Here is a 17,864-nt window from a genome sequence, read left to right as displayed (position 1 = left end):
ACGGCTAGTGAAACGGTACGGAAGGGATAGTGTTTTTAATAAACAGGAAGCGAGTATTCACGTCATTTCAAATGACGGTGGGCGGCAGCGACAAAAGCTTACTAAATGCAGTAGATCTTTTCATGCTGCTAAATATCGTTGCGCATATGATATAGACAATGAGGAAAAAGCATGTATCTAAGAATAATTTGTGTTATACTCTCTCACCTGTCCTGCTCAGTGATTAGCAAATGGCTAACATTTCGGTCCCATATTTTTAATGACAACGCACATTCAGCACCGTTTCTTTCATTGAAAAATCAACTTTACCAAGGACGATTCGTTAAATGGCAGCGAATTAAGCGGGTACCTGCCAATACAAGGCAAAACAAACTCCATCATTCCATCCGCACGTAAGTTCCAAAAGTGAGCCCCTTTCCCCGATCAAATCGTCCCCTACCTGTGGACGGTCCTCCATGCGAGTCGCGAGACGACGGGCCGGCGGCACTGCTGGCATCGACGTGTCCCTCAAAGCTCGAGAAGAAGCCCAGCGGGTCATCCATAGAGCGCCCTTCGTCATCTGAGAGATCCACCTGCTCAGTCTGCAAACGGAGAAGAAAGTGTGATTGGCGAATGGCCGGGGCGAGTTGACTAGATCATACGTGGTAGCATCAGTCTGGGAAGATGTAACAGAGCCATGAAACGGTATTTATAGTTAGTAAGCATTCATTCCAACAGAATACATCATTCTGATTCACACTGACATGAAAAGGGCAGAATACATTAGGAATATAAGCCTTCTTTAACCCTCGCCCGCACATGGGGGGGGGGGGTTGCCACCCCCCCCCCCCAGGTAGTCTTTCTGCTCTGCACTCAACATTTTTAGAGCTAGAAGGCTGATTTTTCGTATAGCTGCTCCTCTATCCTTTCTTGATGTCCACTGAAAATTTCAAGTTTCTGTGATTTTTGGCTTTGGAGATATGACCTTGTTTGTCAGGTCATGTCATGACCCAAATGGCCAATTCTCAACATCTTGCGTTTGCCATGGGCCTTGTGAGCTTTTGACACCTTGATTTCGGCCTTTTTTGCCAGTCTTACCTCCCACCTATCATGCAGTGTCCCAAAATTAATCGATTTGGGTGTGAAACGACATCCAAATGAAGACCATTTTCCACTCTTTTCAACCTTTCAAGATCAGTTTTCCACTCCGAACGTCAAAAGCAAAGGGCATATGCGTACATGGTCTTAAACAACATATCGATGCTTACATTACACGCTATATCCTATCAATTTTTTGTGAAAATGTGTGATATCAATCTGTTTTTACTCCACCCTTATCCCTCGCATCTTTTGTTAGCTTTACCTTACCAGCAATTTTCCACTCCCTTCGGCCTTCACCCTGTCTACGGAATAATTTTCCTCTCTGACACCCAAGCTAAAATGTAATTTTGAGACACTGCTATCATGGAACATGTTGTTCGACGATGTACAGGGGTCAAGGTCAGGGTCAAGGTCAACCTAGGTCATCTAAGATAATTGCGTTTTAGGCAAGCTGAATTTACTTTTTGTGAAGTTTTTTTTACTGTATTTTTGGTAAAAGCTTCTCAGATCATGATTTCATGTAATATGGACACAAAAACAATCGGTGCACACATCAGTATACACACAGACACACACAGACATACAAACACATATAACTGACCTTGACCTAACTTGACCTGAAATGACCTCAGCAGCAAAAATCTGGTCGGATAGTGTGACAAAGAGGTTCTAGCTGGCTTGGCACCAGAAAACGGCATCGTCATCGGTATATGCTAAGCAGTGCACTTGATATCCAACGGTGACCCAAAACAGCAACATTTTTTAGTTTGACCTGACCTGGAAGGTCAATGACTGACCTGAGAAGGTAAAATCCGGTATCATTGGATTCGTCTCTTCCCAAAGAATCTTTTTGGTCTTTACCGCTAAGCTCTATCTCCAACAGGAACGAAACGGCGCGGGGGTGGTGGCAACCCCCCCCCCTCCCCCCCCCATGTGCGTTCTAGGATGGGAAAATGGCATGTGCGGGCGAGGGTTAACGTTCAATGGGCATCAGAAATTGTTAACAATACAGTTTTTTCTCAATTACGGTGATGATCATTCGGACGTCAGCACACAGCACAAAGTAAAAATTCTGAAAACTGCCCTAGAATGATGGACCCGATCTTATTGCAGTATCCATCGTTATTCCCAAAACACGTGCCGCCATACTCGTGACCTGAAACCATTAAGAATTCCTAGTAATTCTGATTGCACATCACCTCTAATTGCGGTTAAAACTGGTGAACCGAGTTTATCCATCAACCGTAAGAAGAAAACCCACCTTTATATCATCCAGGCTGACAACGTTCACATCAGCAGCGATCACCGAGGCGGATGCGGCTTTCGGGACATTTGCGACCGCTCTGTTATCTGTGCTGACGCTAGTTGACGGAATAGCAGACTTGGAGGCGGTGGCAGCGGCGGAGGCGGCAGCAGGGACGCCGGCGGCGGTCTTGGAGGATGCGGTCACGGATGCGGGGGCGGACGCGCTCGAGGATGCGTCATAGGTCGCGGACAGGTCGGACGTTCCACTGGAGCGGCGGCGGCGTCGTTTGCTCGGTCGAGGCTCGGCAGGTGCGGGCTGGTCATCCTCACGTGGTGGCGGCGCCGAGCTCTGCCGCGGAGCCGTAGCAGTCGGTGTCTGCCGGGAGAGGAATCAATGAGCCGTTAATTGTTGATTAACATGATTGACTGATGGTAGTGTATCAGTCAAATAGTGTATCAGATGGTAGTGTACCGTTATCATCGATCAGTATCGACATATTGAGCAAGAGGTGGCAAAAAGCAGGCATGCAAGAGACATGTTGATGATATGACGAGATACCGTAGCCCGAAGCTGCTTCTATTTTTAAACCAAGAAGTTTTTAAACGATATTTTTAGAACAGTAACTGAATCCAAAGAGACCATAAATAGGCATTATACATCATAGCTTCGGGGTATTCAGGTATAGAATAAACTTCACTGATATGATAAGAGCATAAATCAAATGTGAATTGAAGCCTGAAGGGCTCAGCATACTCCTCCAAACGTCACATCACTGACTAAATTGAATTAAACAGTGAGTGATGAGTTTGTTCTGAATGAAACGCGACTTTATTGAAAGGTTAGGTAAGAATAAAAATAGGATGACAGAACAGGCTCCCCCGTCTTGTTTGTTTGTTTATTGGAGCTTTAGGGCGCGCCGACTGCTGGGGTCATTTTGCACCCATGGACTTCTCATTAACACAATCACAACTGACAAATATTCCCCTTCCTTTTCCTCTAAAACATCGCGTCTTGGAATTTTTACTCAGGATGCTGAGCATAAAAACATTGCACAGTGGCCCTTTTTCAGAATTAGCACGCATTAATTCCCACATTACCTTAAAGTGGTGCAAGACATCAACACGTGATCAAGGACGTATTCCCTGCCAATGCAAAGAGAAGAAAAGAAACGAACTGCCCAAGGAGATTCGGCCCAACAGCGACAGGCCGCTCGGCCCAAGATTTGGCGCACGTTCGTACGGCTCGCCCGCCGGCCAGCCCGCTCCGAACGCAAGTGTGGCGAGCCCGCCAGCCGACCGCGCTGCACTGACCGCCAGGACGCCCCAGGGCGTCACGTGGCCGCATCTACAGCTGTTGCCAGCCACCGTTAGTATAATTTCAATTAGCACATCTTGTGGCAAAAGTCAAGCCACATTTAGGCGCACACCAGGTGACACCATCTTCGAGCCAGGTCAATGAGCTTAGTCGTATCGAACAGGAGCCATAGCCGCTCGCGGACTGAACTGGCTTACGTTATCCACCGTAGAAGCAAAATGGCGCAAAATGGCGCGATGCCCTTTGGCGGACATGGTCAGAAGAGATCGGCGATTCGAACGATGTATAATACGACATGTTCCAGAGTGTGCCACTTAACATAAAGCTTCATATGTATGCCGCCATCTCCAGTTAATAATTGTCCTGTTATTGTGTCCACAATATTCGGCAAAAGTGGTCTATTTAAGTTTATATAATAAAAATAGTGGTTTCTAGGGCTTCTACGTAAACTCAGCTTCACAGCCATGCCACTTATTTTTAATATTTTTGCATCGAAAGTCTTACAAATTGATGTTCATCTCACTCTACTTTTTATGGTCCGCCGGTGGTGTCCGCGCGCCTCTCGACAAACTTCGATTTTGCGGTCAATTTTACCAAAGATAATTATCTTTTAGGAGGTAAAAATGGCACCATCGGATATTTTGGAATGTTTTGCACACAATAAGACTGCTTTTTACTCAAAAGAAGAGAAAAAAAAATATTTTGAATTTATGCGTGCTAATTCTGAAAAAGGGCCACTGTGCATTGGTCAAACACAGCAACCGGCGTAAAACAAAATGTTTTCTGACGATAAGAGCAAGTCCGTCTATCAATTTCATACCTTCATTTGACACTCACAAAAACAAACGAAAGCATTCCAAAAGCATGAAGTGACAATGCAAATGATTGCGAAAAACAAAGAAATGTGAAAATGGATGGAATGTAGTATGTCAGACATTGTTATGTTTACTCACATCAGATGACAACACACATTTAGAATATTTGCTTTTGTGTTGTCATCGGAAGTGAATAAGCAAATGGATGGAAATTGAATATTCTACCCGAAACTGACAAAAACAAAGGTATTTCAACGTTAAATATTTGACTTATTTTGCTCTCGAATTTTCAACCCTCATGGCTCACACACACCGAACCCACCTGATCTTCATCTCCGTCGCTGTCGCCGCTGAGCCCCCGGATCTGCAGCATCTCTGCCGTCTTGATGAAGCTGGCTAGCTGGCTCTGGACCACGTTCACCTCTCCGCAGTAGATGAACTGGATGATGGCATGCAGATCCTCCGCCGAGGTCTCCTTCAGGAAGAACACCGGGTGCTGACATGGGTTCGACTGTGAACGGAAAACCGGGTGGGGCGCCGGTTAAGATGCGCTCCATCATATTGAGCGTTCTGGTTGCCAGATTAACGCATACTGCTTGAGACTTGAATCCATACGACTTTGTCGCTTGTTAAGCAAGACTGCGTGTTCCCCGTTTCAACTCTAACCAAAAAAAAAAAAAATAAATAAATAAATAAGGCTTAAAAATGATTGAAGGCAGTAAGATTAAGAGCAGCTAACTCATATTGAAATATCATCCAATAAAATATTAAATTAACTGAAGAAAAAAAGAAACATCGCGTTATTATCGCAAAATGAAAGGCGCATGTAACACACGCAACCAATATGCTGTGATCGACAAAAAGGCAATAACCTACACCGCACATATTTAAGACGGAGCGTCCTATCTCTGTTTTAATCTTTTTAAAGCAGTGAAGAACCCACAACACATTTTCAACATACAGATTGAGCTTTCTTAATGGACGGATAATGAAGCTAGGTTTCAGTGGCATCGTCATAAAAACGAACTATAGTGCTTTCACCGGAGTTTCGGCTATATCATGTTACGTGTTTGCCGATGGCATTTGCCCACGCATTAGTTTCAACCTCGTAGAACTACTGGGAAGCGATAGCGATATAAAGATCTTCCAAAAAAGAATAGCTAATGCATTCTGAGCACTCATCAACGAATACAGCCCTAACATACGGCAGCAGCATCCACAAACGCCATTATAAAACGTGCTTATCCAGGCCTGAGGCAAGTCTACGATCTCGGCAATTACACATACAGTGCGCAGTTTTCCGAGATTCAAAGCGTGGAACTCCTATAAACGGTGTCATAAAGACCATTATCATTTGACCCCTTCGGTCAATAATTGAATTAATACACCGTGCCCAGTAAAAAAATACCCAACATCAATTTTACAACACGACCAATACCAATGGCGCATTGTGATAATTGATAGAGATATCCAAATTGTGTTTGTTAATTGGGGCTTTAACCCGCGCCCTGCTGGGGGTCCTGGATTTCCACGCCCTGCTGGGGGGGGGTGTTTGAACACCCCCCCTTGTAACTCGGCTCCTGGGCCACGTAGCGATACGCGGAAGGCGGCGTTCGAAAGAGCGTAAAAAATAATGACGAAATCACTTCGGTCAATTTTTTGGTCAGGTCAAAGGTCAGGTCACCAGAGGTCATTGAAGGCAAAATTTCGCCGATTTCCAGGTCAAATGTCGAAAATTTCCAAGAAGCCAACGCATAACTCGGGAACCAATAGAGCTACAGCGCCGCGGAAAAGCGCATTCGATAGCCCTATTAACGCCCTTTCTGAGTAATTCTCTCAGATTTGACCTAACGTCAACGGTTTTGCCTGCAGGGGGCAAAAACTGCAAAAATAGCCGATTTTTTCGAAAACAGTTTTTCTGCAATAACTTTTGACCCAAGCATTGTACGAGCTTACTTTTACCGGCATCGTGTTCCTCTCGTCAAGACGCATCGAATGAACTATAACTTGACCTTGAAAGGTCAACTTGAAAATTTGACCTCAGGTCAAGGTCATGACCTGACCGGAAAGGGTCATGTTGCATATCAGTCGATCCGTATCGTCGAGCTGAACACATCTAAGGCGTTTTCATCGCTCTAGCATGCCTCTATCAAAAGTTATTTGCGAAAAACTGTTAGATACCATTCGTGACCTAAGATGACCTCAGGGCATAAACAAGGGTCACGGACACCATTTTCAAGTTCAGTGTGTCTAAACCACTTGTAATTCGGTGTTTGGGAGTGTTTATAACGTCTTTCATCCAAAAGAGGCGCATTTCAATTTTTTCCCATTGACTTATAATGGGGAGGTCGCAAAATTGACCTGACCTTAGGTCATCGATATCAAAATTCTGAGATATACATTTTGTACATGCTATTGCTCTTAGCAATCGCTGAAAGTTTCAAAGCGATCGGTCACTCGGTGTAGCTATGACAGACATTGAAAGTTTTTATGAGGTGAGGTCACTTCAAGTGACCTGGTGACCTGACCTTGAATGACCTTGGTCTGAAATTTTCACAACATGTGTAGAATTGATGTATGATAAGGTGTACCAAAAACGGCGGCGCTCCGCGCCGCCGTTTTTGAGATATTCGCGAAAAACCACAGGGGGGGGTGTTCAAACACCCCCCCCCAGCAGGGCGCGGGTTAAGGCGTGCCAACTACAAACGGTTCTGGATCTCCAATTCAAAGATTTTTTTAGCCGTTTGCTGTAATCGAAAATACACTGAAATAAGAAAATGGTCTTCTTTGGTAGGACGCAATTATCATCAGTTTAATATGTTGCGTTTGGGAGCACGAAGTAGACCATACGATAGGCACCTATTTGCTTTTTGTTTGATGCCAATGCGATGTTTATCAATTAAAACACATATTTCAAAACAAACGGCTTCAGGGAGAACAGTTTTGATTTCTAGACATATTGGGTAAATGGATGATTTCGACGATGTTTTTAATGGACAGCAATTCTTACAGACAAACTTAACCCCACACTTATAGAGGGAGGGGGAAGGGGTCAAACGGAGCTCGCACAGAAAGTCACCAATCGCGACGAAACTTTCAGTGGGTACCCTCGAATTGATCTTTTTTTACACCTATCCTGAAAATTATATGACCCTAACCCAAATAACCTTTGACCTGTGGGCTGTGACCTACTTTTCGAGACAATGTTTGGCCGGAATCGCGATCCAGCGTAGGTATGTCGGCACACATTATCCGCGCGTTTTCGGTCTTTTTGTGGTGTTCTAACATGTGCAATGATGTTTGCCCCATGCATTATGGTGGGAGTCAAGGTCACGTGAGGGACGGTCAAGGTCAGTGACCTTAGATTACCTTGGTTCACTTTTTCGAATTTCACATGTTTCCAGGGTAGTTGTTGGAGCTGATTTAGAATTTACCACCCACCTATCTGAACATTTATGAAGTAGTTTTGGTGCCAACGTAACATGTCCCGAAGTCGCCATTGGAGGTTGACTATAAGTAGCCAGCGGGAAGCCTACGGGTTGAACTGACCTGACCTGACCCGAACAAACCAAAACGCATTAATAAATCATGCTTGTTAAAACTAACAAGAAGTTCGTAACCGGGACCCTGAAAACCCCCATCATAACCTCAGATCACGATGCTCTAGCAGGTCCCGAATTTCCCGACTTTTGAGTCATTGACCTGACCTGGAAGGTCAGCCAATGACCTGGGACCTTTAATTTGGGTATAATAGCCTTCCTCGCGTCACTCACAATACCCTCTTTTTCCGCGAAGCTCTAGCTAGATCAGGGGCCGAACAGTAGGGCGGGTCAACAGACCCCCCCCCCCCTATACGTTAGAAAAAGGCCAATACGGACGAGGGTTGACGCTGACACCACAGGGCCTCGTTTCATAAAGCGAGTCCGTAACTTACGCCGGTTTTTGGGCTTGTATTGCAAGCGCATGTGTAGGGATAAATTTGTTTCCCCTTCTCCCTTCTGTTCTTGCTTGCAAGATAAATAAATTCAACGATTCAAACTATCGTCATCGCCTCACATGCACTTGCAATACAAGACCAAAAACCGGCGTAAATTACGGACTCGCTTTATGAAACTCAAACGAGGCCCAGGAAGAAAACCAAAAAAAAAAAATGGACAGTTCAATTGAAAATAGTGCACGGACGCATCCTCCACCCACCTTGAGCAGCTGGCGGAGGCTGGGACTGCTGGCCGACAGCAGGATCTGGTGGGCCTTGACGGCGTGTCCGCCATCACAGCAGAGTGTCACATCCAGCAGCTCTTCCTCCCGGCGCAGTTCGTCAAACACCGAGGACAGCCGCGACTTGAAGCCGTCCCAGCGCAGACAGAACTTCTGGCCGCCCGTCATCGCGCGGCGCGGCGGCTCGGCTGCAACAAGACAATTTGTTCACGGTAAATCTATTACAATTCGTAGTTTATTATATTAACAAATTAATATTCTATTCCAATAAAGATTGACCCTTTGAGAATGGACATAGAAGGATGGGTTAATTTATGAAGATGAATAGCTATTGTTGTATGGTTGTTTGATTGTTTGATAACGACTGAAATGGCCATTTCACATCCACCGCTCGTATAGTTGTAAGGTGGTCAAGTAGAGGCACTGCATATGGTGCGGTGAACACCAATTGCAATGCATCTATTGGACCTATGGACCTATGGATATGCACCTATATGGATCTGTTGGACTTCTTCCCATATCAGCTTTGAAAAAAAGAGAAATGAGTAGTTTTTGAACCACCATGGCACAACTTAGAGAAAATCAGCCCTGCCTGCCTTAGATAATTTGTGCAGCACCAAGATGAGTTACAAAATACAATCATCAATAAACATTAGGTACTTGGAGGGTAAAAACAATAACAAGGGAAAATTCAAATACCATTCAGAAAATGTTGCAGCCTCATCTCCCCTTCCTTGCATTTTTACCATACAAACACTGTTTAAAATACCATACCAGTAAAACGCCTTTTAGGCGAAGAACGAGCGAGCGAGATAGTGAGCCCTGCACGTGCGGAAAGGCGATAGGGTACTTCCAACGGGCTTAAAGCACCCTTCTAACCGGTCGCTAGCGGTGTGCCAAATTTGAACGCAATCGGAGCCCTGATCGGCGGCCGGCTAGTACTCTTGCCCGCGCTCACATACGTGCACGTTACCCCGGCAACGGGCTATTGACCAATGAGAAGCGAGAAAAGTGTTACGTCACTGCGATTTTTCATATACCTGTGCCCCCCGGACGTGACGTAGTGTGCTCGCGCGCGTGCAGGGTCTGTGCGATCGAAAAAGAGCGCTAGCAGCGCGCCACTCGACGCCGCAATTGTCAAAAGCGGCGTGTTAGTATGCTTTATTATGAATGATGTGTGTAAAAGTGAGTTTTTATGTTGTTTATTTGAAGGAAATGGTTGGAATAAATTAAGTTATTTTTATTTCTGTTGGTTGGAGTTTTTATTCAAAAGATTTCGGTCTATACCATTGATATTTACTGAAAATACCTTCGCTTGAATAAATTGCAGATATCTGGCAACTGAAGTGTTAGGTAAGCCTAATTGATATGTAAAAAGGTAAGAAACACCCTGATTATCATTTGAGAAACGAAAATATATGAATTTTCCTTATAAGACTCGCTCAATATGCTACTCCGCTGTTTATGCCCCGAGGGTGTCCGAGGGTTCCCGTTAGTTTGTCGTTGGCGCTCGGCTCGCGCGCGAGCCGACGTCACCGCCTGTGACGTCGGCTCGCGAAATACGTCATACCCTGCACACAAAATAGCCGGCTGCCGAACAGCGCTCGGCACAGCCGTTCCTGAGATCTGGAAGCGGCATTCTGTACGTGCGCACGTGCAAACGGGGTCCAAAATGACTTTCGCACGGCACCCTACTAACCGGTCCCCAACCGTGTACCAAATTTGAGCGCAATCGGCCCAGCCGTTCTCGAGATCTGGAAACGCCCCCTGCACGTGCGCACGTGCAGTAGCACCCTAACCGCAACACATGGGAATGCATTGCCTGGTGCCTGGTGGGTGCCTACCTGTATGCCAAGTTTCAGCGAAATCGCCCCAGTAATTACTGAGTTACTGAAATGGGAACCAATTTGGCACCTCTTATTGTTGTATTTTGCACGTGCAGTGGGGGTCACTCACATAGATGAAAAGTATCCGACCTTTGGTAGAAGGGATGCAGCTACCTACCCTATAAAAATGACTGCAAGACAATCGCTCAAGCCGCTGCTGAGATATGGGCCTCTCAAAGTCATTACTTTTGCATAACTGCTTGAACACCCTTGACTTTTCATGTGGCACGTGCCACGGCGGTCACTGAGATGTATCAAAAGTAGTCAATTACGGGGTAGAAGGGATGGGGCTACCCAGCAAAAAAGACCGCAGGCCATTCGGTCCAGCGGTTGCTGAGATATAAGCCTCTCAAAAGCGTTACAGGCCGGGCCGGGCCGGGCCGCTCATACTGAGATTTTTCAGTTATATTGAAAAAACTTTGCTTCGCTCGCTGCGCTCGCTCGCTCGTAATAAACATTGTTATCCTTGTTGTTTTAAACTTGACCTTTTCCAATTTTAGCCTAATCTTGAAATGAATCTCCTTGAGAAGAGCAAGGAACAGAAAAAAGATGGCAGCAGGTGAGCTCCATAGCATAAAGCAGACCAGAGGAGGCTGAATGAACAGATTTTTGTAAACAGGGCATTGAAAAATACTAAGGGAGGTCTGAGGCAGGACAAGAACAGATGCACACGTTAAAACACCTTATTATATTGCCAGCTGCCTATTACCCACCCAAAGAAAGTAGATTCACTGCTTTTCTATTAGGTAGCAGATTATAACCAGCTACCAGTTCCCTGGCTTATCCCTTGATTCTAGCACTGTTTGGTATTGGCATCAGCTTTTGATTAGTATGCTCCAGCAGTGAGAACTCTTCCCTAATATGGAAGATGCTTGTATGAAAGATGCTTGTATGAAAGATGCTTGTATGAAAGATGCTTGTATGAAAGATGCTTGTATGAAAGATGCTTATATGAAAGATGCTTGTGTGAAAGATGCTTGTATGAAAGATGCTTGTATGAAAGATGCTTGTATGAAAGATGCTTGTCATTTGGATTCTTGGCCTCATATTGTGCACCACACACCCCAATGAATTTCAACAATCAGAAGCTGAGAACTGAGAAGCACCAATAGGCTGGCAGTATTCTGCCAAAAAAAGTGACTGAACTGTGGCCTGTGTTATGGTTGAGGTTTTCCATGGCCTCTACCAGCAGCCTTTCCCCCAGGCTGACAGGTTTGGCTCAGTGAGTCCTATCAGGCCCAATCTTGTGAAGACTGCACTATTCTACTCAAGGCAATTCAAAGCTGAATTTGGTAGCATGTACAATTGCAATGATCCTAATGTTGGCATATGCATGCCCGAGTCATCAGCTCTGAACAAAGAAAGTTCAGACAGTTAAAGGGAACAAATCTATGGGCTGAACTATTTTAAGACTGCTCCAGCTTTACTAATAGTTTTTTTCCTCTGAACTTCAGCCAGTGTTGGTGCTGCTAATCATCCATTCTACAGCATCAATGACTGATTGTCCCCAGAGGGCTGTTCACGGGCCCTGTGTGTGGTCAGACCGCACGCAGCCTCTAAGCTCTGCCCACTGCGTCCCTACATCAGCCTTCCACACAGTGACTGCTGTGGCCAGTCAGGACTGGCCACAGCGGACCGTCCACTGCACGCAGCTGTGACGTCAGAACCACCTACCCATCCCCAAGATTCTTGCCCCATCCCCTACCCCCACCGCACACACTGCGCTCAGCAGTTTGTGTTGTGGTGCTCGTGAACACCCCTCACGAGTGAAGTGTGGCCTCAGCCTACACGAAGCACACAAATGCAAACACAAGTAATAGTAGCTAATCCTAAAGTTAGCATAAACAAACTTTGCTATTCTAGCATGAGGCAACTGGAAGAGAACTTGAAACATAACGAGTGAAGTCCATGGACAGTGCAAGGGGGGTCACTGGGAACTTACCGAGATTTCAAGAAAAGACAAGCTTATGTTTCACAAAACTGAGCTATAGATCACTGCACAATATTCCAGCAGTCGTAAGCTCCGTTACATTATAAAGATCCACGTCATTCCCCTGCAGCAATATCCACAAAACCCGCAACCAACAAATGCCGCAAATATGGCTGAAGCCAAACAAAAGCGAGAAACGCGGGAAAATCGCGTAGCATGCCGCGCCAAATTTCGTCAAGGCTGCTTTATTACAAAGCTTGGTGTCAGTTGTCTCTAAAATGCAGCACTTTCTGGATTTGACTGATGTTAAGTTGATGCACCTTTTTCGTAATTACCGACCGACGGCAGATTCACAATTCTAGATAGGGTTTTTTAACACAATATCAACATCAGCCTATGGTCTATTGTCCATCAGTGGCGGCGGAGCACCTTCAATGAAAGGGGGGGGGGGCACACTGGCTACTTTTGGTCCCATTTTTTCCATAGCCCATAGGGCTAATGGGGGGGGGGCACGGTGCCCCGGTGCCCCCTCCCCCGTTCCGCCGTCTATGTTGTCCATAAGTGAGCACCGCTCTTCAAAATTGTCGCTCAGAGTGAAGAAGTCGCCCATTCCTCCACTACATAGAGTCCATTCCCTCAGAGTGACTTCCCTCCACACGTTTCCGGTTTCTTTGTCCCCAGGCTTCCTCGGTCATCCGCAACTCGCAAGGCAAGTGCACTACGGAAAACACTTGGTCTGTGACTCATTGATCGTCAGCTTATGACCTATAAGTAAGTAGGTAGGTATGCCTATAATATGAGGTAGGTATATTCCCCTATACCTATTTGGTCATACATAGGAAAATACAGTTTTACTACGGTCATAAATAATTGCCTAGGTACCATAGACATATAGTCTTACTATAGTCGTTTTGCTCTGGTCGTTCGTCACTATCCGTTATGCCCAGCCAGGCAAAGTCGGTCTGGGCCGTAGCTGGTTTTACTCTGGCTAGCTCCGCCTAAGGCATTTGCTCTAGCGAAAGCACGGACAAGGTCTGTGGCTCTACTGGAGCTGACACACGATCCCGGAGCTCGCCCGCACCACAGCCGGACTTATACCGCATCAACCGTGCCGCACCTCAACTGTACTTCAGCCACAGTAAGCCAGAGCAGCTACCACAGCCGGACTTGAGCCGTGGCAGGGAGCCGGACTTCAGCCAGGCTTGGCGGTCAGCAATCATACCAACTCGGGAGCGTTACGGCAAAGGCTGGCTGACCGGAATATCGCCATATCGATCCAAACCCCGGCTCTGACGGCGTTCCGTTTACCTCGGCCCAAGTCGAAGTTGCCGGGACAAGACGGACTTGAACCGAACCAAATTTTTGGCTGGGCGTTAGCTTTCATTTTAACATCAGCGGCTATTTATTCTATTTCTAGTTTTTGGTCGCGATTGGCCGCTTTTTGCGCGAGTTAGGTAATTGCAAAAAACGAGGGGGAGGGGTCCGTTCGATCGACCCACCCTCCTCCTATAAGTCCGAGCAAGGCCATATAAGAGTGTGAGGGCTACACCTTACTCGAATACCTAACAAGTTAGATGAAACTGACTAACCAACCAACCATACATGTACGCACTGCTGCCATAGTATGGCAGCAGTATGGCAACAGTAGTATGGCAGCCATACTAAGACCATGGATAACTATATAGTTATCCATGGTACGACCATTCATCATTGATCATCATCGGCAGGGCGCTGAGCAGGGATCAAACAGTGCCCCGAGGAGGACACTAAGCTAGCCGAGGATGAGATTTTAGCCCGTAAGCTAGCCGCGGAAGACCATTAGCTACCTCAGTTAGCAATTGTCGCCACTCAACCGAGCGAGGTCTGCAGTTCCGTCCAATTTACGGACTTTGATGACGCCGAGAGACGTGCTGAAGGCAGCATTGTAGACCCACTTGTAATCTAATGATTCCGTCTTGAGGAAGAGTACGGTTTGTTGAGTTTCTGTTTTATCATACGGCCGTTTTCTTAGCCATCGTTGATTGGATCAGGACCTGCAGAAAGGCTATAGATATTATTTATTAATAAAAAAGGTGGCAAGCATTCGGCTAAATATATGTATAGGTAACTAAAGTTCAAGTTATAGGTGAGGGACGATAGCTGAGGGATGCTGTGATTTGTTCAGCCGCTGCACTGATTAGAATGACATAAAAGTTCATAATGATCGGCGGAGAGCTTGATGTAAGGGCATCATAGCTGCGCGACACTGTTTATTTGACACTTGAGACTTGACACCAAATGCGCCACTAGCTGTATCAAGTGGCGATGTCATAGCCAAAAACAATATCAGACGTGTCACGAGACGAAGATTGTGGAAGAAATGGGAGAACTAGTTTTCAACCGATGAAACGTTAAACAATCCACGAGCCATTACTTTTTATTCATTTATTTAGTTATTTATTTATTTATTTATTTGGCGTCATAATTAGTAATTACAATATCACCTAGCGGAGGACGTCTGCTCCTGTGCATCTTCAGCTTTCTACCAAGGCCTTTCTACGATCCTTCCGGGGGTTACCTACCTACTCTAAAATAAAGACAATCTCCTCCGCTACAACATTGTATGTTCCGCGGTAGACCACGTCAAGTTCTTCACCAAGTTTGACCGCTGGCAGCGGCGTTTCACGTTCTCGATCTAAGGCTTATTGTTATGGTTAGTCTCTCGGTTCCTAAGGGCACACCCGTAGGTGAAGTAGAGGTCCACGGGACGCACTATGGAGGCGAATGATTCACTATGTTGTCGTTTTTTTAATGCCCTTGGGATGTGTGTGTGACACTGCCTATAGTTCATTTTTTTTCAAAAGGACGCTGGCTCCAAGTATGTTTTTCGAACAAGCACGTGTTTTTGCGAGCAAAACGAGCAAAAACTGAACCTGAGAAACTCGAACGTCGCCTTATTTTAACATGTGAATTATTCCCGATAAATTCCATGCCTGCGTTTTGGAACTTGACATGAGAACAGTGGTGACGTCATGCTGTGGAACTTGCATTACAATGCAACGCATAACTATCATGGAAAGAACCGCTTACTCGATTCCGGCCTCGGTAAGAGCAAAAAACGAAGTTTTCCCAAAATTCGTTGGCAATGAATGCTTTCGTATGGACATTGGGTGCCAGCTGCCACCAGTGACGTCATCATAGTATGCTCATTTTTGAAGTCACAATTTCCATGTATTTACCGAACACAATTTGAAATCGATCATTTTTTCGGCAGGAAATTCTTAGCCAGACGCTGAAGTTGCCAAAACTCACGTGAGAGCTTCGATAATGAACTTTGAGCCAGCGTCCTTTTGAAAAAAAAAACGAACTATACTGCCTTTGTAAACGGAAACTGGAGGCCGACGGAGTGTAGGCCGTCACGGGGTGAAGGGTATATCTCAGAACAATATTACTATACAGCTAAGTGTTTTTAGTTAGTTTTACACAGATCTCTCAGGTCGGTGTCTGCGTCACTCACCAAACCGAGGCCTTCCCATTATCTTTTTTAGGCCCGTTTGGCGTTTACCCATATGAGCACGAAATCATTCACCGAATCTAGCATTGAAATCATCCCAATGAAGCATAAAACGGGAGATCAACGCATGGAAAGAGCTGTACAGCAGAAAGACGAACAATCCTTGCAGATGAAGGAGAAAGAGAAAAAAGACTTGCTATTGCCAGAGTCCAGAGTTGTGTATAAATATGAGAAAATGAATCTGGAGATCTGCATCCCCTTCCTATGAATCTTTATCAGTCGGATCCAAAAGGATGGTGGAGGCCAGCTATTTCATTTCTTGATAGATTTGCCGGGCCCTAGGGTTATATAGGGTTATAAATATGAACATAATTGTTGTCGAAAGCTCCGGTGACGTTAAGGGCAATCGATACTTAACTGATTTTTATTAAGACAAGAAAAAAAATGCTTAAAAGTAAACAGAATATGCTGTCATTTGCAAAGGTTCTGTTTGGATGCTTTTATATGATTTTATTTTCATTTATTATTTGGAATTTTACATTGCCTACGAAACAAACTCGAAACTGTTTACATATATACTCTGAAGTCTTAAGTATGCTAAAATAGCTGGTCGTATGCTAAAAACATACTTCTTTTATATGACTAGAAATTTTAGACGTAATCGCTCTAAAAACATTGCATCAGCCAATTTCAAAGCCACAATGACTTTGCTAAAAAAAAAAAACTCCATTAGATTAGATAGCAACATACCTTTTATATTATCGGCTCACCTCAGGGGCTTTTGGTGTAGTCAAAACACTCCCCCAATCACGACAAGGTGTAATTAGCAAGTTATAATGATGTTGGGATTTCCTTCATTCTCACCTTACTACCTAATTTTCAGAGCTTATTTGACGAGGGTGGAACAGATAACAAGCTATTGTTGATGAGTTTTTGATAACCGGGAGAGCGTTAATGAGATACTGAATTGTAAATGCATATTAGGTACTCGTTACGACGAGTCAGGGATATGGCGAATACTGGATAGCGCATATAGCTGGTCCATTCAGAAAACTCGGCATCATCAGAATCTTCAATCTGACTGGTATGGAAATTACATGATCACTATTAACTAGGAGTGAAATAAAATGACATTTTGAGTCAGAAATGGTCAGAGACGACCAGGCATTCGAAGTGTATTTGCTGTTGATCTGGGTGCATGAATTTATTTGAAACTACATCGCACGTATTTTCTATTCTTTTAACCCTCGCACGACCAGGCCATTTCTCATAACACGAACGACCAGGGGGGGGGGGGGGTTGTTACGACCCCCCCCCCCTGGCGTTTCGAAACGGAAGGTCGTAGAGCTTAGCGGAAAAAACCAACGGATTGCTCTCAACGAGATCTCGCGATTGGTGGTATATTTTTTGGTCCTAGGTCAACATTTGACCTACTTATGACCGGTCAAAGGTCAAATTTTCCGAAAAAAATCAAACTTTTTCAACTTTCCGCGGCGATTGCGGCAAAACGGTGGGAGATATCGACTTGAAACCTTCACTATCGTGTTCCTTGATCAATTCTCTATCGTTTGGTATGTATTTCGTTTCCCTAGCTCTAAAAATGGCGCGTTGGGAGCGCCGGAAGTCGGCAAGGTCACAGTCGGCGGCAGAAATTCGAAAAATCAAAATTTAAATTTTTGAAATCTGATTGTATTTTTGGATTTGGGAGGTCCATTTGCTCCCTATAGAAGCTAATATTGCTGCATATTCCCATTGAGGTGACAAGAAGTAGCAAAATAGTGGTTCGGGCGCTTTTCAAAAATAGTACCGGACGCTGTTCCTCTTGTGACGTCATAGCTCCGTGACCTGACCTGACCCGGTCAATTTTCTTGCACCACACGAT

At 45.1% G+C, this 17,864-nt stretch overlaps 1 protein-coding gene across 14 annotated transcripts in view; it reads right to left on the bottom strand.

Annotated features, from left to right (window-relative positions):
• Window positions 1-12,894, bottom strand: part of LOC122390281 (longitudinals lacking protein, isoforms H/M/V-like) — a 63,471-nt gene extending 50,577 nt beyond the window's left edge. For 5 of the 14 annotated variants that reach the window (XR_006258121.1, XM_043383037.1, XM_043383040.1 and 2 more), the window contains exons 1-5: window positions 12,502-12,702; window positions 8,653-8,861; window positions 4,778-4,966; window positions 2,342-2,701; window positions 440-581 (exon numbers count right to left, since the gene is read on the bottom strand). Coding sequence is in view for 12 of the 14 variants with exons in the window: in XM_043383037.1 (XP_043238972.1) it covers window positions 440-581; window positions 2,342-2,701; window positions 4,778-4,966; window positions 8,653-8,841 (880 nt within the window). In the remaining 2 variants the exon portion in view is untranslated. Of the gene's footprint in view, window positions 1-439; window positions 582-2,341; window positions 2,702-4,777; window positions 4,967-8,652; window positions 8,862-12,501 lie in introns of all 14 variants that reach the window. The other 9 variants (XR_006258122.1, XM_043383031.1, XM_043383039.1 and 6 more) reach the window with 7 other exon arrangements.
• Window positions 12,895-17,864: the final 4,970 nt, after the last annotated feature.

The sequence above is a fragment of the Amphibalanus amphitrite genome, unplaced genomic scaffold (genome assembly GCF_019059575.1).
Source record: "Amphibalanus amphitrite isolate SeventyFive unplaced genomic scaffold, NRLGWU_Aamphi_draft 000389F_arrow, whole genome shotgun sequence".
Lineage (NCBI taxonomy): Eukaryota > Metazoa > Arthropoda > Thecostraca > Balanomorpha > Balanidae > Amphibalanus > Amphibalanus amphitrite.
This window is presented reverse-complemented; position numbering and strand designations above follow the sequence as displayed.